Here is a 23,274-nt window from a genome sequence, read left to right on the forward strand (position 1 = left end):
GCATTGGACAGAATATTCAAATTTGGTTAGACATTCATAGAAATTTTTAGCAGCTGAATAAAAGATACCCGGCGCGCTACCGGATAGCTCGAGGGTTTTCGGCCGGAAAACTTTGATAGCGCGTTGAACTTTAGGACACTTTCGTAAACAAATACGACACGTGGAATACCTTAAAATATACAAAGGCTTTCTACCATTTGGATTGGTTATTGTCTACATGATTAAGGGATACATAAACAAAGAGTTTTAGCAACGTATTCGCCCATCCGTGAAATTGCTCTCCTCTCCCTCCCCTCCCACACCGGTCCATTTGTGTAGATTCGGGCTCAGTTTTCGCGCGGCCAACCTCATTTGCACACGAGATGCAAGCTTCCTTAGTGTTTTGAGTTTTGCTGTGGCGTTCGATCGAAAATTTGGCTTCTTTTTTACTGCTGCCGTTTGTTCTCCGTGAAACGATCTTCTGAAGGTAAGTAGAATCTTTGATATCCTCTTATTACCGTCTTATTACCTCTTATTATGCGTGGTAGAGCCATCGATAAATTTGATCCAGTTTCAAGAAAATGTCGACGTCCTCTCGCACACTTTCAACTTGTTTGATCGCCGTGTTAAGCTCATCCATTGTATTTAGTCAGATCGTCGTTGCTTTGCTGGCTCTCTTGGAGATATGTTCATTTGACTGTTAAATATAATGTACTTATAACTGATTTCAAAGGAGCAATTTATCATAACGTGGGGGCAAAATGCTTTCCTAATGACACTACGGTTCTGAAAGTTTGCAGAATAAGCTTAAATGTGTCAAAACTCTGACAGCTGAATTGTAAAGCTGTTCTTAGATCGCATTACAAAGGTAAGGACGAGAAGTTGAAGAAGTGAGGTCGAAGATTACAGTGTACGTTGTCTTTAGTCGAACATACATGCATCATCTACATTAATCTTATTAAGAGAGTAACCAGAGGTAACCAGGCTATTTCTGCAAGTCTGGTGGTTATCCAATGAATGAAAAGTTTAGGCTGAGTGAATTTCACCTGGGGTGAAAATGCATGTATTAAAAACAGGAAGACAGGTGGAAAGACTGCATGAACACCAAAACATGCCTGCAGCCTCCTTTTTTTCTTCACTTGCATTTGTTGGTTAAATGCGTTTAAACCTTATCCCGCTTCATCCATCGACTGCCCCTCAAATCTCATTATACCATGTGGTTACCCTTTGCAATTTTAGTATGTAAACTGGTTTGTTGTCACAGAATTCTTTGTCACAGCACACTAAAACAGCAGTAAACAGAACAGTGGCTGCTTTTGTACTGAATTGCTTAGCAGGGTTATATGGCTCGACTGGAGTCTGTAGTCTAAATAATAAATTGTATTTAGTTGGTCTTGGCTGTTGCCAAATAATCCTGAGCCTAACCAGCATCAGGAGGGAGTGTATCTGAGTGATCAGCACAATCCAACAGTCACGGGTTTGAGTTCCACTCTCACTACTACCTGGATTTGTTTCATTGTTGCTGCAAGTTCAAATCCTCTGCTATGTTTGTAAATTGCCAGCTGGTTTGCCTCTGGCCAGTTGGTATTCTTATCAATGTTATGTTCAATTTGAATTAGTTGTTTTCAGTTGTTTTCTCAGCCCCACTAGCCTTCTAGTTGTATTATACTGTAAACACTACCAAGGGTAACTAAAGGTTATTTTTTAGTCAGGAAAATGACCGGAGCCAATCCTATCCAAAAATAAACTATAGATTTTTATATACCAGTGCAATTGGTACATTGTATGATTAGTGATGAGTACTGATTAGTGACTTGTCTTCACATATGGATTGTAGTTATGTTGTTGCAGAGTGCTGATGGTAGCAGAAAATAGTAATTAGATTTATGACTTTCTGTACTTCTACAGTCCTGGTTTTGCTGAAATTAACAACAAAAATTAGAACAAACAAATAAAAGATATATCTTTATTATCTAAAAGTTAGTGATATAAAGAATAGTAGCAAATTAATAGAAACGATATGTGACACATGAGGATATCATTCTTATCCACACATGGGTGACATCATTTTTGAGAACATTTTTGTCCCCTTAACTGTGCTTAAATTTGTTAGCATATGATCAAAACATTTTCAGATCTTTTTTGTAAGTCTTGGCAATCTTCAATTACTGTGTCTTGGGAAATCTTCTGAAAATGCTTGGAAACATTCGCCTTGCCTTCAGACAACTTTTGGAGAATCTTTGGAAATCTTTGGAAAGTGTTCAGAAATCTTCGGAAATTGCTAAAAATGTTGTTATATATTATGAGAATTTCATGTTATGTGACAAAAAGAAAATTACATGTTGCTTGGAGATACAAAATTTCTCTTCTCATGTCGAAAAATGTTTCACTCATTTGCTGTGCTGACTTGTGAAATATTTTTCAACATTCAAAGAGAAATTTTGTATCTCTGCACAACCATGTAATATCCTCTATAACGCACACTGTAATACCACAATGTCGTACAGTGAACAGGGAGAGGTTATATTCTATACCCTATGGGCAACATTTTTGTGTTTCGTGTTTCAGTGTTGATGGGTTTACAGTTTTCATAGGAGGGGCTTAATCAGAATTACTGTATTTTTAATGTGCGAAATGTTTACTGTCTGCATGTACATGTAGGTACACATGTGGCTGATAATTTGGTTAGTTCATTCTCCTCACCTGTGTGCTTGTTTTTACATGTATTAACATACTCATGTAGACATGAGATATTAATAACAAAAGGCATGTTGCTACATGTAGTGGAGAAACCCTTCCTGTTGATTCACTTAGTTTTAATTCAAGAACATTTAAAAATATAGGTACATGTATTTATCTCTCCTGTTTAGAATTAACATCTGCTTGGGAAGGATCAGTCATGGAGTTTAGTCATGATGACAAATATCTTGGTGAGTTATACATGAACATGTAAATGCATGGCAAATTTATTCAATTTCATGCATACAGCTTCGCTACAGTATTTTCTCAATTACAGTGAAACCTGTATTAAGTGGACAGCCTCGATAAAGTGGAAACCGGCTTGAGTTCCAAAGTTTTCCTACCACATTTACTGTAAAATAAACCTGCATTCATGGGACACCTCTGTTAAGCAGATGCGGATGCCAATGTTAAGCCATTTTGCTGCACAAAACCTGCAGTAAGTGGACACTTCAAGGGTTTTCTACTTCAAAAAGCTCACCTCAGACTCCTTTAACATTGTTCAGCAATATCATTTCAAAGCTAAGTACTAGATTATTCCAGGTTGATGTATTGACTGACCGGATGTTGTGCTATGTGCATTCTTTGATTGGACAAGTGTCACACTGAGTTACAAAAGGGTTAATAATTAATGATTATTTTACAATATGTTAGAACCTTCTTAGAGCGGACACCCTGTATTAAGCAGACACTAGTGAAGGTCCCAAGGGTGTCTGCTTAGTACAGGTTTCACTGTAAGCATCACCAGTGTCTACTGTGCCTTGGTGGACTCTGTGTTTCTTTAATCCTGACGTTCATTAGACAAGTGTTTTTATTCATTACTTTTAACAGCCAAATGTCTCATGTTATTGAATTTTCAACCTCATATAATGCTTTCTAGCTTTCTGATCGGTTCACCGAGTGTGGTCTTACATCATTTTTGGAGGGAAAGCTAAAGTTCTGTTAGTCAGTTCGTCAGCTTATTGTTTTTAAAAAAAACCCTTAATGGTCAGCTTGATTATCATGAACATGCAAGAAATTATGGGCAATGCCATCCTGGTAAATTGACAAGGCCACAAAATTTTGCAACTTTACTTCTAGAAACACTGAGAAATTTCATTGAAAAGGCTTGTTTGTTTGTTATCATCTTATATAGCCAAAATACACCTTTAATGCTTATAAGACCTTGAATAAATCCTTGACGACCTGCTTTCATTGCATTGCTAATTGCGCATTTTTCTCAGTATCTTGATATTAGCGCATGACAGTACACACAGTGTTAGCTGTGAGTGTAATAATACAATGTAGTATGAATCTCAAATGAGCATCAAAATTCCCTAAAACAAATTGTAGTGATGTAAGATGAAGAACAACACCGACACTAGGGGAGCTACATGTATTTAATCCAAGGCAGTTTTATCATCCTTGTTATTGGAAGGATTTTGCACCTAAGTTTTGAAAGAATTGTATGGTACTTGTATCTGCCCAGTGGGATACTCCTCAGAGTTTTTGGTGGGGATGAGCACCCAAACATTGAAACATGCACCTTACAGTATTTCAGACCAAAATCTGTGATTAACTTTGTCAATGTATTTCAGAATTGAACAAAAACTGATACCCCATTTCAGACCTCTAAAATTAGTACACAACTCCAATGTATGACCACAGCTAACTGGAAATGGTTTCCACTGTATTTGCATAAACATTTGAGAAGGCTTACAGTAATACCAATGTTGATGTGGAAAAAAAAGATCCTTGTAAACAAAATACCTAATGGCAAGCCAGAGAGAAAAACAAACCGTTTTTTAGACCAAAATCACTCAAGAACCTTAGGGGGCCACACATACTGTACTGTACCTATGTAGCCGATATAAGGGAGTACCTTGCAGTGGGGGGTACAGCTGTATGTGACAATCTATATGTAGAGTAGTCTGGAGCGAAGCTATAAAATTTGTCCTGCACATCACCTTTTCCATTGCCATACATGTGACCTGTCATTCTCTATTGACTTGTCTCTCAGTCTGTGATGAATATTGCAAGCAATGTATATATGGTGACTGTCCAGATCATGGACCGTTAGAATGGGTTGCTGACTGCCTCACAGCCAGTGGAGCACCGCAGAAGAACCAAGCAAGAGCCACCCTCCCTAGCAATCTGTATCTCATGCCATCAGCAGTTGGACAAGACCAAATGGGTGTCTTTGCCAGGGCAAGGATTGAAAAAAGGGTCATGTTTGGACCCTACAAAGGACAAACAGTTTCTGCAAAGCATTTTGATGTTGGAGAGGGGCACAACTATATGTATATGTGGGATGTGAGTATCTGATCATTTTATAAAAGACTTTTTTATCACTGATGAGAGAATAGACATGTCAAACTTGTGTCAGTTCTTTTTGCCCTGCTTGGAGGTCATTGTAAGTCAGTTCTGTGAAGCATGTACAATGTAGCCTGGTACACAATCTACATGAAACTGTTGGGAAGAAATGCCTGCCTCTATAGGCTAGACATTCTACACATCCTTGGGCATAATGTATTGATAAGGAATTTGACTGTATTATGACTTTGAAAAAATGTCAGTTGTATTTTTGTAAATACAATGTGATTTGATGGGGTAGTATCCTTTTCATTAGAGTATGTCTAACCCTTAAAGAGGCATTTGAAACTGTTATACAACTAAACAAAGAATACAAAAGACCACTCTTTGGGTGCATGTGACAAACATTTCCAACTTCAAATATTATAGACCTTTTTTCCATTTTGCGCAAAGCATAGCGCAATAGCCTGTCAGCTTATTGAGTGATTGGAAGGCCAGATGTCATGTGAAAATATGCTGCTCAACGTCGTGGTATATGGACTGAGTGCAGCAATGTCTGTGCAGCATTCAGAGAAACTTGTTATGCAAAATGACTCCAAGCCAAATCCAGTGCATGTACACTGTATGGTTGCCACTGGCCAGACCTGGCTCAGTCAACAAGCCTTTTATTGTACCATGGTACTGTATTTGAAAATCTTCTCAAAACTCTCTGGCGACATGGCAGTATGGAATTATTTGGTCAAGGATACAGTGTAAACATACGAAGGGTCATTACAATTAGCACGAAGTTCTTGGATAACTTTGTTAAAACTAAATCCAAAAACATTGTGAAAACAATCACCACACTGTAGGTGGCTAAAAATACACAATTTGATGTGAAAAATACTCTAGTGGTGTATGTATAAGCAGTATTGTTCTATACTTTACCCTTACAATACTTGCACTACTTACAGTGAGATACACAATGTACTTACAAGACATACAAAAAGAGAATCAGAAGCCAGAGTGGATTGTTCAGTTTGTAGTCTGTTATACTGTAAGTTTACTGTAGAGATATTTACAGCATATAACAAACAAAACAATGCCAAACCAAATGCGTACATGTACTCTATAATTGCATGAACCAAAAATAACTGCAAGTTCTCACTAACTGATCATTGTAAATCCCAATTGCTAGGTTTTGGAAGGTGGTAAAGTCAGTCGCATAGTTGATGGCTCAGATGAACACAACAGCAATTGGATGAGGTTTGTGAACTGTGCACGTGACAACAAAGAACAGAACTTAGTTGCAGTACAGTTCCGTGGTGAGATCTACTACAAGACATGTGTCCCTGTGGAGGCTGGCAGTGAGCTGCTTGTTTGGTTTGATGACAGTGTTTCCTGTGGTAGCTCAACCCAGAAAGACCAGCTCGGTAAGCTCTCTATAGTAGCACGTGTAGGACAGGATTCAGTCATCATAATGTGCTTAACATGTACCTGTCGTGATCACAGAATGTTTCTACTATCCTAAATGCACTTTCCTGTACGCTTCCAATATCTCCAAAGCATTATAGAGTTTAAAAGATTTAGGTTCTACTGTTAGTCGTCCAGCTAATTAGAGACGTTAGAGGAGTGTATGATGTGATATACAATGAACTGAGCGGGGCATGAAATGTCATTGTTATACATCCCAACTCAAATACGTTTTCCGATCGGAGGAGAACGTGTCACTAACTTCCAAGGGCAAACAAAATCCACTAACACCCTAGGGAAACAACATCTTGAACTGTGGACTCGCACGTGATCAGGTCGTGCATCTTGAAAACGCGGCAAATTTGTATGCCAGCTGGCGTCAAGTAAATAATTTTTTCCAGTTTTTTTTTTTTCTCTATTTTTGAGTTGGGAGACATAAAAAAACACTTTACGACCAGCCCTACGGGAAACAGTGGGTTTTGTTTCCTCTCGACCTCAATGCTCCCCACAGCATTAAGGGTCTTGGGAAAACAAAACTCGCTGTTTCCCTTGGGGCCAGTTTAGGTGTTTATCGCACATCTGTATGTTACCGGTCAAATTTACATGTAGACTAGGGTATCTAAAAGATAATAATGCTGCGGCACATTCTATTGATAGCAGGTGACATATTTTACGCAGTGATTCATCTACAACTTCATGCATGATGACACATGGATGGCGAGGTGTGACAAGGGATCGTGACAAAAAAGCGCATAGTGATCTGACCCATGTTTGAACATAAAAAGATACACATCAATCTCCCCTTTACCAGATCGCGGAAATCGAAAGATGTGGAAGTTGTAGGAGCAGAAATCTAACTTATAAATTCTGTATTGATACGTATTAAATGTCTCAAGAATGTTCACAGACTATGTCGAGGACGCGTCCATCGCGATGTGTGAAAATGTTAAAGCCTCAGCTTAAATTCATGTTTGAATGAAAAGGAATAGATCGCAGCATATATGAAATTAGCGTGTTCTACGGTTTTCGTTTGTTTAACTTATTCTGCAAGCTTCAGGAGCGACGATTTCTCTTCATTTAAGAATTCGGCCAAGTAGGCGAGACTGCTAAGAAATGACATACTAAGTTTAAATTTAAGATGTCACAATTAATCGTCCAGATTTACAAACTGTCACATACTGCATGCATTAAGAACAAAAGCAAGAGTTGTGAAAGGAGGCACAATCTCCTTCACATCGTTTTACAGGTAAATCAGAGCAAAACACAACCACTTATCTTTCTCACTGGAATCCACGCGAAAAGGCGTCCTCCTGTAGTTCGTGGCGCAACGCACTCTGGTAAAAAGTGGCGCAGTGCATTCTGGTTAAATGCGTTGCATTCTGGTAAAAAGTGATGAATTCGAGAATTTGGATCCCTTTTATATATTCTTCTTAAATCCTGTTTATGTTGCTGCTCGCTCGCTACGCTCGCTCCGCAGCAATGAGGGTTAAATTTTTTAACCTAGGCTATTTGAAGGTATGTTTAGTAGATATTCTTAATCAAGCTTCATGTTTGGGGTTGGTTTTCACATTAGTTTAGGAGTAAGGGTTGCATGTAACATCAAAGGTGGTGACACATTTTTTTTTTCTACCATGTCAGGTCATGAGTTTGTGTGTGATGTATGTGGACTGGCCTTCACTGGTTCAACCTTTCTTCTAAGGCACAAGTCAGTTCGTTGTCAACGGCAAGACCAGACAAATACTTCTCAAGACCATGAAGGTCAAGTAGATACTCCCGCGGAGTTATTAGAGACGGAGAAAGCCAACGAAGAGGAAGCGACAGTGTCTTCGTGTGACGAAGAGTCATCGCTTACTATAGGTGACAATGGGATTGCTACCAGTGAAGAAAGTGGAGTTATCAAGGATAGTATACAGGCAAATCCTTCTCAAGACCATGAATTTCAAGCAGACGAGCCAGTGGAGTCAGTCGAGAGGACGAAAAGCAATCAGGAGGACGTTACATTTCCTTCTGATGCAGAGTCGTCAATGGTTGTGGTTGATATTGGAGCTACTAATAGTGAAAACAGTAGAACAGTTGTTGAGGAAAACTCGTCTTATCGTGTTGTCCTTGTAGAAACTGCGCCAAGTTCGGGGGTGTCAATAACAGGCAGATTAAGTAAAGAAAAACAGAACACGACGCCTCTGGTGAACGGCAAAACACCAAAAGTAGCGAACACTCGTAAACGTTCTGCAGAGAGTGTGGGAAAAGCAAAACAGATCGCCAGCAAACCAAAGCTCTCAAAGGCTCGAGAAACGTCTTCCTCAAATGGTACAAAAGCACGAAATGCTGCGGCCAAGAAGATCAAATCCTCTAAAGCGACGCCTGCCGGAAAGAAAAGAAAAGCGGCTTCTACAGCTGACGGCTCTGAACCTCAAACTAAAAAGACAAAAGTAACCAAACCAAATGAATCCCAAGGGCGAAAGAAAGCTAAAAAGAGTAAAAGCTCTGGCACTAAAAGAAAAGTGTCTAGTGGTAAAGTTGCTGTCGATGGAAGTATGGAAGTATCCGTTGTAGGCAAGGCCCTGCATAAGCCAAGAAAGCAATCAAAGACTCGGGAAGCTAAAAAGAAGTCCAGCAACTTGCAGTCATCATTACCTGGTGAAGAAGAGGGTGAGGCACCTGCAGCTGAAGATGGAAGAGCTGAAATGAGACCTCGTAAGAAGACACGTGGTAAGGCAAGAAACGAGCGAGATCCTAGTGACACAGCCAAAATGCCTTCTCCCACCAAGAGGAAGAAAACCGCGCCCGAAGATAAGCCCGTATTTAACTGCGAGCAGTGCTTAAGAACGTTCAAGTGGAAGTCTCAGCTTGATTACCACATGCGAAGTCACGCGACCGAGAAGGAATTCAAGTGTACGTTTTGTGACAAGGGTCTATCGCAGTTATCCTCCCTCAAGAGGCATCTGCGCGTGCACAGTGGAGAAAAGCCATACGAATGCGAGGAGTGTGGTAAGAGGTTCGTAGAAAAAGGAAAGCTCAAACTTCATCAACGCAAACACACCGGGGAACAACCGGAGAAAAAGTACAAGTGTTCCGTATGCGATAGAGCGTTCACGCTCAGTGCGAATCTCACCACTCATATGCGAACTCACACGGGTGAAAAACCTTATCCTTGTCCTCAGTGCGGCAAAGGCTTTAAACGAAGCTCGGATGTTATCAGCCATCTCCGGAGCCACACAGGGGAGAGGCCCTACAAGTGTTCACACTGCGAGAAGTCTTTCACAATGATCTCGCATCGTAACAGACACGAAGTGATCCACACTGGATTAAGACCGTTCAAGTGTGATCTGTGCGGCAAAGGGTTTACTCAACCAAACTCCGTGAAAGCTCACTTGAAAGTTCATGCTAAAAAGCAGGCTCGGCTTGAAGGAAGAGTACCAGGACATGAGCAGCAAGACAGAACTCACAGAGATGAAGAGATGCAGACCAATGGACAGCAGGGAGTAGATGAGCCGCAGCCGAGTGTCCGTCAAAACAGTGACTCCGAACAGCTGCAGATGAGCGGTGCAGAAAGAAAGGGGTGCGAGGAGGAGTTGCAAGGTGTAATAACAGAGCTAATGGAGCCTGAGCATTTACAGTTGGACAACTTACAGGAGGATTCCACACATACACAGAATCATCAAGAGAACGGAGAGGAACTGTCACACTTAGATAGCACACAAGGATTACAACAAGAACACCTACAGTTGGATAGCGCTGGAGTTGATGATATGGAAGACCAAGAGATTTCCTCAAGTGATGGAACAGAGCTTACGACAATCGCAACAGAGCAGTTACAGTTAAGCTGCACTACAATAAATAGCGTCAGCGAGCAACTTAATACTGACAATACTGTGGTCAATGAGAAAGAACTCCTGCAGCTTGGAAGTGCGACTCAGAGCGAAGGTGCTGAACATGTACAGTTAGAGCTGACTCCAAGCAATGAACAGGACCAAGTTCAGCTTGGTGAAGGAGACGACACAACTCTTCTTGCACTGTAGTTGACTAACACCTTTTAACTTGGACTTATAGCTCGGACTTCGGTTGTTAAAAAGCGACGAACCATGATATGGTTCCTTTAATTTACACTTAAATTTAGCTGACGAAATGGAAACAAAGGATGTAGAAACATTAAGCTCTCACCGCAGGCTGCATGTTCGACTCCATGGGCACTGAATTGTTAAATCTGTTGCTCTTCGTACATTTTTATGACCGTGTAATTTCTAGAATCCCGTTGAACGCATTTTATTTTTATAAAATGGAACCATAGAATTGTGGAGCTTTATCAGTCAGAAGGAGCCGAAACAAAATAATTTACTGCGTTTTAGTGGTTTCCCTGGACTAGGAACCGTCCTCTCGTCAATTCCCTTTCTTGATGAGAATCATATACTGTATTTATCATTTTCCAGTTGGACGAAAAGATTATTTCAAAGCAACAGTTGGAAAACCGGCCTCAAGAGGTCCTCATGGGCTCGATGAATATGAGTGAGTGAGTGAATGATCGAGTGAACAGTTAGTAAAGACAGAGTGTGTGCCACCGTTGTTTTAGTTTCATTGTAGTTCAAACGAACAAACAGTTGTTTTGACTGTTTTGATAAACAAGGGAAAAAGTTAATTACTTCTCAGAGGATTTCATTTCAGTAAAGGTGAATGTAATTTTGAAAAGCGAAAAGAAACCTCATGTTTTAAAAAGTGACGTTTCAATCTACGTTCCTACCGCGCGCACTCAAACACTCCAACACAGATGCACTAATGTGCTTTCCAGAACAGAAGAAAATGCGCCAAAGGCCATTTTTATTAGACAACTAAATATTAATGGAGTGCATATTAACGGGACACAGACCCGTCGGGTGTAACATTTTTCCCCGGTGGGGGAGGGGTACTCCGATGCGAAAAGGTCGGGGATGCTCGTTGGGAAATTGAATTAAACCCCTAAAAGATATTAATCTAAGCGTGGCTCAAGCTTTATTTGACTCATTAAAGACAACACTTAAAACGTAATAAGCTTGAATCGCTTGATTACCAGCCACTGTTAAAGAAGGGAGCCCGGGCTAGTAGACCGGACTCAGGAGAACGGCAGAACTGCAAGCCTAAAAACGGAGCGTTTTTTAATTGTTACCTCTTCGAGTGCAACTCTAAAAGACAAAAAATAGTGGCGTTTCGTCATGTACACTAAGTGAGACCAAAATCCTTTATTTACACCCCTAAGCGAGGCGACGAGGATCCCCGACCTTTTCATATGGTTCTGAACGTATAACTCGTTTATTTTAGAGGCCTGATTGTTAAAAATACGTTATACGTTAAATTGTTGTACGTCATAAAGACTCGGATTCACTTTTTCCCATTCGGGAAGGGCTCGGAAAACGAAAGATGCCTCGTAATAACAGAGCATTTTAATTTGGTTCCCGGTCCTTGGTCAACGACTTGAAACTGAACTTGCATCTGTCTCATTTGTGAGTAAACTTGTCTTTTCTCCAATCCTTTCATGTGCATGCTCCGAAAATATCCTCGTCCCATTCCCCGAGCCGGCAATGCCGTTCGTGAGAGTCTTCCTTTTGTTATTTTCCATCTTTCGTCGAAAGTAGTGCACATACTCAATCTCTCCAAAAAGCATTTTTTGACAAAAGTATCGATTTAATGATGTAACATTTGCATTTAGCGCAATTTTCTCCAAATTCAGTTGCAGTCCCAAACAATCTCTTTCCATTTCTTCGTGTTTAGTTCTAAACTCACGAAGTTCCTCCACGAAACCTTTTCCTTCGAAGTAAATTTCATTCCAAAGCGTTTTGTTGAAGTATTGATACAACATGGCGTCCGCTTTGTTCCAGCGGTAAATTTGTTCTGTGATGTTGCTATTGATATTGTGAAGTGTGTTTTCACCGTGGAGTTGATAATGAAACTTTAAATATAACACATCATCGAGTTCCCAGCACAGTTTTCTTTTCATCAAAACCAGCGACTCGTCCAAATATTCATAAATTAGCACCAGGGTGAACTTATCGTCAATATCCAAAATGGCGTCACGTACCACCTCTGTCTTGTGATAATCTGTTGTTCGCAGACCAAGATCAAAGAACATTCCATTCTTGATAAGGTTGAGAGAATCCTAAAAAAAAGAATTCAAGTAATATTTTCCAAACTTAGTTTCAGGCCCTTTTCTTTCTTAATAACAAAACCGACCCTACGTTCACGCCCAAAATGTTTCCACGTACAGAATTTTTTGAAAACTTGCCATGTAGTAGGGTAAAGATCAACTTTGTTAAAAAGTAAAAAAGAAAATGGGGAGTCACCGTGCTCGTTTTCTAATTCAGTCGTTTTCATGCGTTTTTAGAGGCTTTTATTATTTTGTAAGACGATATTAGCAACTGACGACTATCAGCAAGAAAAGGAGCTACGTTAGGGAGATTTAGATCAGGTAAACGTATTCAATTCAACACAGCTAAGTATTGTTAAGTAAACTTTTGCAGCTGACTTCAGTCGTTCCTTGAGGTACGATAGGCCTGGAAAAAGAATCTATATAAAGCCTTGCCGGTCCACATTCGAAGAACGGACAGATTTTGTCTGTTTTTTTTTCGGTAAAATGGAGAAAAGCAGTAAAGGCAGGAGCCATCTCGGTAGATTTCACCATATGACTCTTCGAATATTAAGGTGCTATTACAAGACATCACTTTGCACTGCCTAAAGGCCAAAATTTAAAACATTATCCTACCTTAAACCTCTTCCGCTGTATTGCCCTACCGATGTATTTTCCAGGATTTTCCAAGAACGTCAAATAGGGTTGCCCAAGGTCCTCCATTTCTAAAATTTCCGCGAAGTTTAAGTTTCGAAACGTTACTTCAAAATGTGACATTGGATCGCGTAATATGGTGATGAATGCGGTTTGGGGCTGCATAATCTCGTCCATAACTTCACCATTAAATCGAGCGTGATTGCAAAGTATATTGGGAAGAGTGCCGTCCAGTAACATGATATCCACATATTTCCAGTGGAATCTTGAAGGCCAATAAAACGTCGACAGGCCTCCGCTGGGAAGAGCAATGCGCAGGCCACGTAGATCAGCAAAACGACTGAGGATATTAGCGACGACGTCACTTCCGGTGTAGTGCGTCTTGAGAAAGAGAACATTTTGGATTTCCTTCTTGCAGCTTCGGATTCTAAAAAGTTTTAAGAAATATAACCCAAAACTTTAGACAAAGATGCAGTACAGTCAACTACTTTTAAGACGGACGAGGTCGCGAACAGCTCTGACTGTCCGTCTTGGAGAGGAACGTCTGGCTTACAGTGAGTCCAGACAACAGTTATTCTGATATAATAAAGCTTAACCTATGCACAATGAATACACGTCTGTTTGAAGTCTATTTAAAGTCGTTCAGTTAGTTCATCACAGTCTTCTCAAATTGTGAGTAGCTCATATTGCCAACTGGAACAATACATGTCTATAAAACAGCAGTAAAAAACACCTCTTCGAGCTAAAGTTGAGAGTTTTTACAATACCTTAAGTAGAAAACAACGACATCTGTGGTGCCGGTTATCAGAGAAGTAATCCGTTACAACGGAATGTTTTTGGTGAGAAAGTTTGGCCGGAATCCTCAAGGCGCTTACTAACTTTGCTTAATGTACGCCAACGAGAATTTCATCTTGCAACGTTGCCAAAGCAAATTTTTTCAAGACATCAGCAAGTCTGCGAGTTTCGGTGGTGGATTTCATAGCATAGGAGCCGGTGGTATTTTAATAGTTTTTACTGAAAAAGCAGTCTGTTGACGGTTTCAAAGTGTTTCCAGTTGTTCTTTTTATAGAGAGTTTTGTTTGAGTAAAATGACTGAAAATCGGCGGGACCAACAACAAGTGTCCGTCGCATAACTTTGGTGTATTGTACAGAGCATATAAGTTGTTAAGACAAATTTGAAATAAAGTACATGCAATCACGTATTGCATTTCAAAAATTATAATACACGCAAATAACGTAATCAGCCAATCAGAGCTCGCTGCCAAAATGTGAACTGCGAGAAGCTGATGCGAACAAGGGGAAAAGAATATAAGCGCTGCCACTGTTATTTTTGGTTTTACTTCAGTGAGCACAGGTTGCGTCAGGTTTTCAACCAGTAAGAGCGCTCAGCAAACGCAAAAGCAAAGAAATACGGAGCTTATTACGCCGTGATCAAACGCTCTACCTCGCTCTTGCTTGTATTTTCAAATGAAATATAGAAGTTTGAAATAAAGATTATTCTCACTTTCTGTTCACTTGTTTTTTCGTGGGCTCCAGATATCCTTTTTGCCACAATATGTAATCTTCCACACCTTCCAGTTCAAGATACCTTCCCTGCCCGTAATCCAGCCCAGTGTCTTGTGCAACTGACGGGGGTAACTCGTCATCTGTTTGGTTGGTAGAGTCGAGTTTGTCCAAAACAATGGTGCTACTCTTTCGAGCTGTGCCTCTGTAGTCTATATCGTCCTTCCACACCCAGCCTTCAGCAACTCGGAACCTAAGAGAAGAAATATCTTAACCTTCTCACTGTATGATAATTGACAGTATCGACGAGTTTCTTTATTCTCGTGACTTGTCTGTTGACCTGATGTGCTAACCTTTTAAGGAGAATTCAGATGTTGATCCACGCATGGTATATGACATTTATCCGTGGTATAGGTTGACAACATCGAACAGCGAAAAGATCACAGTATGTACTGAGTTTAGCACTAGGGATTGCTGTTGAGATGTTCAAACATTCGTCCCATGCTCCTTCCTCTTCCTACGTTTATCATTTTTTCTGTGCTTCCTGCGTAGTTAACTATTATTCCAATGTTTTGTTAGCCGTGAAAAATTCCAATTAAGAACAGCATAATTTAGCCCCTTGATTCCTAAAAGGCTATTTCTTTAGCAATAATTATTTGAAAAGGTTAATGGCATGTATGCATTTATTTGTTTTTTACTATGCACAGGAGGGAACTCCAGTTTGTGTTTGTAAGGCACTGTACAGTTTTCGAGCAGCAACTATGTTTTGTTTCTGCGAAACCAGAAAGGAATTGATTTGTACTGTCTGACCAGATGAGGGTTTTTAGTAAATTTATCAGCGGTATTCCCGAGAGAACGAGGTGAAAAATTGCTTGGCAGTTACTTATGAAATTTAATTTGGTCAGCAGTAAGTTTAAATATATAGCCCGGCGTTAACAGTTTTTCTGCTTTGCCTTTTGAATGAAGACTAAATGGAAAAGTATTTCAAACGTCAAGTAACCAAAGCTACCAAACATTAATAAAAATTAGTTCAATGACTCGGTCTTTTAATGTTAGGCTTTGAAAACGTTTGAGTGATCACACCTAAACAAACTTCTTTATGTTGTTATGAAAGTTCAACGTACCTCAAGGGAATCTCGACTACCCGGTCATCAAGCTCTGGAGCCGGTAAGCTTATTCCAAGGTCTTGATACAAAACAATATAAACAGCGCAGAATAGAATACCGCAGAAAACCAGGTGAACACGCCGAACCCTAAATCGGCGGGCGATACGGCGGGCAGATCTCATCACAGACCGGCAAGACGGGAAATCGAGTGGTGAAAGAAAACAGCATTTTTGCTGGCAACCATGTAGAGTTTGAGGACATCAGCTAACATTTTGGGGTAATTCATGTAAGTTTTAAATCGATTCATTGATTATAATCCAAAACACATGTTTGAGAGCCGCCAGGTAGCTAACGGGTAAAGCATGTGACGTCACACTGGCCATTGCATGGTACCCGCGTCTTGTTTAAGAAATACTGGTACTAAGTTTCGACGCCAGCCCCTTTTCATTCCTTTTATTCTCTTTTGCGTGACGTCACGCAAAGCAGACTGCGGTCTTTTCTATGCACCTCGTTCCCGCGAGAAAAAAAGAAAAGACTTTTGTGAACAAGATTGTTTCCTGATTCTGCCCCAGTCTCTCTCAGCTCATCGTCGAAATAAAGACCCGATGTGTGACTCCATTTCACTTATATAAACTATGCCTTTTCATAGCCGTGAAAGAGTTTGACAGACTTTTGTCTATTTGATTTTGCAAGCAATTTTTACTGACCGTGTTGCACTCCAACGGCCGAGTGATTGTTTAAATGGGATTAACATTGGCAGTGACGGGCACAATATATCTTTTTAGCTGAGCGGCGCTTTCTTTTCCCATTTCAGACCACGTGATATTCTCTAGGGAAATGTTCTTTTTTCCATCTATAAAATTTTTCATTCATATAAACGCGACTATCTGAAAATTTGAAAACAAAAATTCTTAAGTTTTCCATCACATGATCTGACTGATGGGGCAACAAACCGCGTAAGCCCGCGTAAGCTAAAAGGGTCCATTGTGACGCATACGGTAGTTCTACATCGATAACGATTTGGTAGAGTAAAAGCATTTTTATTTCTACATTACAGAATCAGATTAGTGACATATACGACGAACACGTTATTTGCCAGAAGTCACGCACCCTTTCAGAACCTGTAATTTCATAAACGTGCTTAATTATAGTTGACATGCAGCTGAGAATAAAAAGTATGAAAATGCTTACCTATCTACAAAAGAAAATATATTCATTTCAAGACATGATCAAAAAGGTTTAAAACAGTTAAAATAATCTTGTTTTGTCGTTGATCGATTCCAGCTCTTTTCACCTGGTACTGTTAAAGCTTCTGTAAAATAACTTCAGATGTCTTATCGACTTCTGATTACCTATAAATAATTATATTGCAAAAGTGTTTACAACTGCTAATTCTGGTATCAGCTAAGCTTGCTTATTGGACAGTTTATAAGCTGGCACAACGTCCGGGCCGTCAGTGATTTTGAATGAAATGATTGTGTATGATATTGCTTGCACTGGGTACCCAATTGCTGATTTACACGCAACCACCGTACATACAATGTGAATCTTGGCCATTGTTATCTTCTATCCACACAATCCAAACACTGTTTAATTAACTCCTAACGGTGATCAAAGTCAAATTTCTCCGTTCAACATCAATTCATTGCCTAAGCAAACCAACAAGAGAATTGATATTTCAAGCTTGGAACGGTGAAAACATCTATTCCACGGAATTTCTAGATCCTCTTCTCGTTGTGTAAATATTTAAAAGACTTTGAAAGTTCTCTGCCTGTAAGAGGTCCTCCATCATGCAAAGTGTCATGGCGTTTCGTCTTTTCCTGTATCGCCTCTCGGAAAGTCTCAATGAATCGTGCTGTTGTCCTTCGTTGTTCTGATGCAAATCTCGTCGGGAAGTACTTGAGGTATCTGGGGTTGTTGAAACTTTTTTCCACCCCATTTACAAGACTGGATCAGTCCAAGAAACCTGAAAATTTCCAAGAAGAGTCTGCTTAGAATCGCGTGTGCAATCCTCCGCAAGAAAGAAACGATGGCTGCTGTACATTTTACCACAACACCATGCGAGCCTTACACAGCCCATAAACTACAAGGAAAGCCACATTTTTGCAATATTTGTTCCTGTGCTGACGACATTGTGTGTAATTCTAGGTTTGAAGCTTTTAGAACTTTTCTGTACGTTTTTATGAGCGTCTTGAGAGTTTTTGTGCGTTAAAAATTATGAGTAAATGTACCGGTCGCCATCTTTTTGTCCTACGGAGTGTTATTTCCCTCAGTGTAAACTGAATTTGAGAGTCTGATCGAGCACAAGATTAGCTGCTAGGTTACTTTTAACTCTGCATGTATCGATCACAAAGATCAAAATGTCATCATCGTCCGAGCTATCCCCGTCGACAAAATTTCGTTCTGTCGCGGTGTCCCCATGCAAGGCACAAGAATAGCCTGCGAGCAGGCTCACGTTGGAACACAAGCGCTGTAGCCGCGAGACGAGACTCTCGCTTTGCTCTTCGCCACTCGCGCGTGTAACTCGAAGGTGAGCTTGCACAAGAAGTATTCAGATTATTATGATTCACATTCATACTGTTTTTCTTTGTCCGGAATAGGTTACCTTAACCGATGACTAGCTGGGATTCGTGTTATATACTGTTATTACATCATTTAGAACCTTAAATTAGCATTATTTGAAAGCTTTATGAATGCAAGATAAGAGGAAAACATCTGTTGTACAGTTCATCTGTTCAACCTCGTTCCCAGGGCTTTCCCTTAGAGATCTCTACTGTTCACAAATCATAAGAAAGCAAACATTATCTGATAATAATCTACCAGACTTATTGCCGCATATCTCTATATGTGGCAATAAGTCTGATTCCCTTGAAATATTCAGTTTTGTTGTTTAAAACACAGTAAAAGAACGGAATGTCGTTCCCAGAACTAGCTGGTGTTTGTGTCTTCTGGTGCGTCTTATCTGAGAACATTTGTTCGTTTTCGCAACGGACAAGCGCCGCTACACTGTCGGCGTCCAGCAAAAATTATATTACAAATATGAGTTACGACCATTTACCGTTGGTAAGGGTGCTAACTGGTTCCAATATGACCTAGTATTTACATATTCTATAGTTTATATACATGTACAACGTAGAGGTTGTTCAGACACTGGATGGAGAAGTTCCGATTCAGTCAGTTTAACAAGAGATCGGCAGCAGAACCGGGTGACATTCACAAAGACTCAACTTTTTTCTAAAGTTCTTTTGAGGGTCGCATGTGGTCAAACAGCTGTCTGTGACACTGATCTTATAACACTGAAGGGAGTCTAGCTTCCTACTCACTTCCTTTAACTTTCACTATCCACTCAACAAGGAATATGTCTTGTGGTCATGACCTCATCGCGTTACATCTTCCTCCCATGACTTAAGTGTGTTGTATCACGTGTTTCAGCTTATTTTGTCAAGTTGAGAATGGCAGACAATGTTATGGTTAAAGATGTCAGCGGTGACGCTCGCTCGATACAATCATTGTCCCTGTAGATGTTCTGAATTTGCATTTACAACCTGCCTTAGGTAAGCCCCCATGGCGAAATATCTTCAAATTTTAGTATGTCCAGTATCAATATACAAAGCTGTATGGCGGTTAACTTCATTACATATTTTTTCGCAAAATAATATTTTTATTTCCTTGTCATTTGTTTAGTGCTACAAATTCGTTGACACGAAACGGAAACAGATTCGAAAATTCCAGTTTTTCATCTTGTCGTCAATGTAACTCCTTGCCCGTCGAAAACAACCTGCTATAGGTAAGCTCCGTAGGAGCAAAGCATTGGACATTTCAGCTGGATGGCGAAATATCTTCAAATTTTTGTACGACCAGCATCAATATACAAAGCTTTGTGGCGGTTAACTTCATTACATATTTTTTTCGCAAAACAATATTTTTATTTCCTTATCATTTGTGCAGAGCTGGCAAATTTGAGGACTCGAAACGAAAACAGATCTAAAAGTTCCTGTTTTTCATCTTACCCACAACCCGTCGATAAAATAATATAACGGCAAAATATGATGAAAACCATCGAGCCAAGGAAAGTTTATTGCATCATGATACTTTCGTGGATTTTAGGGGTATTTTGAATATTTTATGTTCTATGTTTAATGGCGAATTTGTGCAAACTCCAGAGTATGAGGCTTATAGTTGCCGAAACATCAACGAGTTGAAAATTGTAACGTTGCAATAACTGTTAATTAGTATCGATTGCCGGCGAAAGGGCACAAAAAGAAGGCTCTCTACAAAGCGTAATATTATTGCAAGGTGCACAATTGTGTTAAAATATATTATGCAGAAACTTGGTCCATACGACCTTTTCAAAGATATAAAGTAACAGTATTGAATTTAAAAGTACCTCTGGATTTTGATCAATCGCCTCTTCTTCGAACTCTTGAAGTTCTTGTATTGTGGGTTGTAACTCGGTTGAAAACTCGGCTGTGGAAGTTCTGTTAACTGTCTAGCGGTCTTTGCCTTTGTAAATTTCTTGTCTGCATGTCAGCATGTTTTCCGGTCTTTAATAATTATATGTTGATTACGTCAATGTTACGTCCAAGCGGCCTGATGTCAAATCACTTCCCTGTTTGTAGACAACAGGTCCTCGAGATTGTTAGTCTGTTTTGATCCCTCGCACTTGAGCATTCTACCCTGGAGAACACCTCGTTTAGCATGACAGAACGCTAAGCGCACTACGCGAACTTGGATCGCAAGACGAGTTTTTATCTTCATCTTCGCTGCTCGGCTTTATCATCGCGTATCGTGTTACGCTTACGGGAAGACCTCTCTGATGACGTTGAATGGGTTTTCCCTGCGACCAAAAATAAACGTCATTTCTCGTTCATTTGAAAATCATTCGTCTGTAAATCAGCGGCTTTTCCAGTCGCTCGAAAATATAGTCGGTAGTTAAACATCTGAATCAAGAAAACTAGCGAAAGAAACGGCTTGTGGCTGAATAAGGCGTCGTGTGTTCACAGAATGATATGCGTAGGCCAAACTCAATGTATGATAAATAATATCCAAATGCAAATTCAAAAACTTCGTAAACTGAAAGCCGCGACTAAAATGAGCTCCCAAGGTTATAAATTGCATTTCTCGTTCAATAATGAATAGTTTGTGTTTGTAATTTGTTACAAATGATCGTGGGCAAGTTGGCGTGTCTATGCAGGTACAATGCCTTTGCATGTTATTGTTATTACGTCACAAAAGCCACTTTCTCTGGCTTCCATTCAAGTGCTAAAAGTTTTGGACCAAGTTAAAATCGGTTCAATTGGTTGACAATTTTTTTGAAAATCCCTTTCCAACGTTTTGAAGCAGGCTCTATCGGTCACTAGTTAGCTCACGTGGCAGTTTTCCTTGCTGAAGATTTATTTAGGTTACTCTCTTGTCAATGATCGATTGACCTGACTGTGACAACTGACCTGACTGTGAAACTGCTATGAACTAATAACAGAATTGTTAAGAAATTAAGAACGACCGGGTTAAAACTACCGTGACGCTCGCACTCAGTGTAACCCTGTCAGCTGACCGGTTGATTTGCACGCGACATCAACAACGATGTCTTGTTTTCAGACTTACCTTTCAGTGTTCGTCAGGCTTTCCCCAGTGCCTATTATTTCTTTAATCTCCTAACCTTAACGTAGTTCAAAGAGCTTACTTTTGCAGAAGCTGTGTTTCGATTCCGACGCGGTTCTGTTGTGACGTGTTTCGCGTGCCGTGCGTTACCATGAAAACTTCACGCCGATTTAAATATGTACCCCAAATTCTGGGATCGTTGAGTATTCATATATTTGCGCTATTGTTATTACTCATCACTTATTCATAACGATAGGCGACATGTTTCCGAAGAACGCATACTCTTTGATGTAGGTGAGATATTTTTCTCTTATTAACAGAGTAGGAATAAAACCCTAGGCACTAAGTTCATTGAATGTGTGCCACAGCTGGTGCAACTATTCTTGCCAAACAGCAGAGCTTTACCGCAGACGCTCTCGTGGGAAGTTCGCGTGATGCCAAAGAAAATGTGCTTACAATTGGCAGTGACAAAGAATAAAAATATTTTCCTGTTAGTATTAAAAGCACATGTCCCGCTATGGCATAAATTTAGTCTCTTGAACGTAAAAAGCATGCATAAGGTTTGACAACTATGGTTTGATAGTCCTTAAAATACATTCTATCGCCATTAAACATTTCTGTTCTACCGTTATATGTACACAGCTTTCTTTCTGTGGATCTAATATCTTGGTAGAAATCATCGCCCATTAAATGTAATTGTCAATTATTATTATACAACGAGGTATCACATAATGAGAACTGCCATTTAAGTTGCAAAAAGTATTTCAAATATAAGGGAGTCTCCAGCTAGCAAGACTGTCGCCCTTTTCGGGTTTTCTAACCGGGCCCGTACAGAGGGTCACTTGATCAGCTCGCGATGGAGTTTTTCATGCTTAAGATTTATTTAGCTTACTCTAATGTCAATGGTTTATTGTTCAATAAATCCCCTATTCAGTTGATTCAATGAAGAAGAGGGTCAGGGGTCAAGAAAATATGATGACTATCAGCTTTTTTTTCTAGACAATGCATCTGTCGTAAAGGGCTAACTCCCTTAGGCCTAAGTGACGAATTTTACTCCCACGCTGCCATCACGGCTTTGCAACTTCCCTCCACGCTCATTGCTATATGTTCTGTTTCAAAAATGTTTTACAGCTAACTTGCAGAGGATCTATAATGCCAAAACCAAAATATCTTTCAGTAACTTTCATGTTATTGTCGTAAAAAGCTTTCAAAACCAGCCTATAGCTGCCTATGGCCTGGAGACTAGCAACTAAGAAATCTTTGAAGACGAGATCCAAGTGAAGATTACGCTTTAGGAGTGGCAGAGATCCTTCCATTCCTGTCTGGCTTTTGAAAATTGAATTACGGCACGTAGGTACCGCAGTTTCCTTCGCTTTCTGAAGCAGCGAACTTGTTTGTACCGCGCGCTTAGTCAATGCCATCGATTTCCGCGTTTTCTCTACACTGCCGTTGATTGCCCTGGTTGTCTCGTCGATAAACGGTGCCCAGTTGTCTTAAAACATCTCCTCTAAGACTACAAACCGTCAAGGCGTTTCGTCTTTTGTTATTACACAATATAATGCGTTCTTGTGCTGGCAAGTTTTCTCGCTCATGACTCACGTCACGGCGGCCATGCTGTTGAGCCGGTTTCCATCCCATTGTTCTGATTTGTTAATGGGAAATGGACCCAAACGACATAAACAACACAACTATTTGCATTTATATTTTGCTCATTCGAGTGTTGATTCAACCTGCTGTAGCTCGGTTTTCGCAAAGTATTCATAGTACCAAAAACAATCTGACTGTGGAGCGGGTATGAAATAATAAAAAAATCTGGTAAGAAATTCGCATTGTTACCTGAAAAATTAATATAAGCTT

General features: G+C 40.0%; 2 protein-coding genes and 1 long non-coding RNA gene across 3 annotated transcripts; 1 reads left to right on the forward strand and 2 right to left on the reverse strand.

The window, feature by feature from the left end:
* The first annotated feature begins 343 nt into the window (after positions 1–343).
* Positions 344–11,172, forward strand: LOC110063036 (uncharacterized). Its single transcript, XM_020769990.2, has 5 exons — positions 344–466; positions 2,850–2,909; positions 4,718–5,010; positions 6,188–6,422; positions 8,101–11,172. Exons 2-5 carry the CDS (start codon positions 2,879–2,881, stop codon positions 10,479–10,481), a joined length of 2,940 nt encoding a protein of 979 aa, XP_020625649.2. The 5' UTR covers positions 344–466; positions 2,850–2,878; the 3' UTR covers positions 10,482–11,172.
* Positions 11,173–11,248: 76 nt separating this feature from the next.
* Positions 11,249–16,150, reverse strand: LOC110063021 (galactose-3-O-sulfotransferase 2-like). The gene is made up of 4 exons (XM_089282344.1): positions 15,835–16,150; positions 14,712–14,963; positions 13,190–13,634; positions 11,249–12,586 (listed from the first exon to the last, which is right to left on the reverse strand). The coding sequence occupies exons 1-4, from the start codon at positions 15,996–15,998 to the stop codon at positions 11,897–11,899; spliced, it is 1,551 nt and encodes a 516-aa protein (XP_089138470.1). The 5' UTR covers positions 15,999–16,150; the 3' UTR covers positions 11,249–11,896.
* Positions 16,151–16,835: 685 nt separating this feature from the next.
* Positions 16,836–21,063, reverse strand: LOC110063037 (uncharacterized). Its single transcript, XR_002298187.2, has 2 exons — positions 20,204–21,063; positions 16,836–17,782 (listed from the first exon to the last, which is right to left on the reverse strand). It is a non-coding gene; the product is annotated as an uncharacterized LOC110063037 (long non-coding RNA).
* Positions 21,064–23,274: the final 2,211 nt, after the last annotated feature.

This window comes from Orbicella faveolata, unplaced genomic scaffold, assembly GCF_042242905.1.
Source record: "Orbicella faveolata isolate gen_17 unplaced genomic scaffold, um_ofav_v1 contig_12, whole genome shotgun sequence".
NCBI lineage: Eukaryota > Metazoa > Cnidaria > Anthozoa > Scleractinia > Merulinidae > Orbicella > Orbicella faveolata.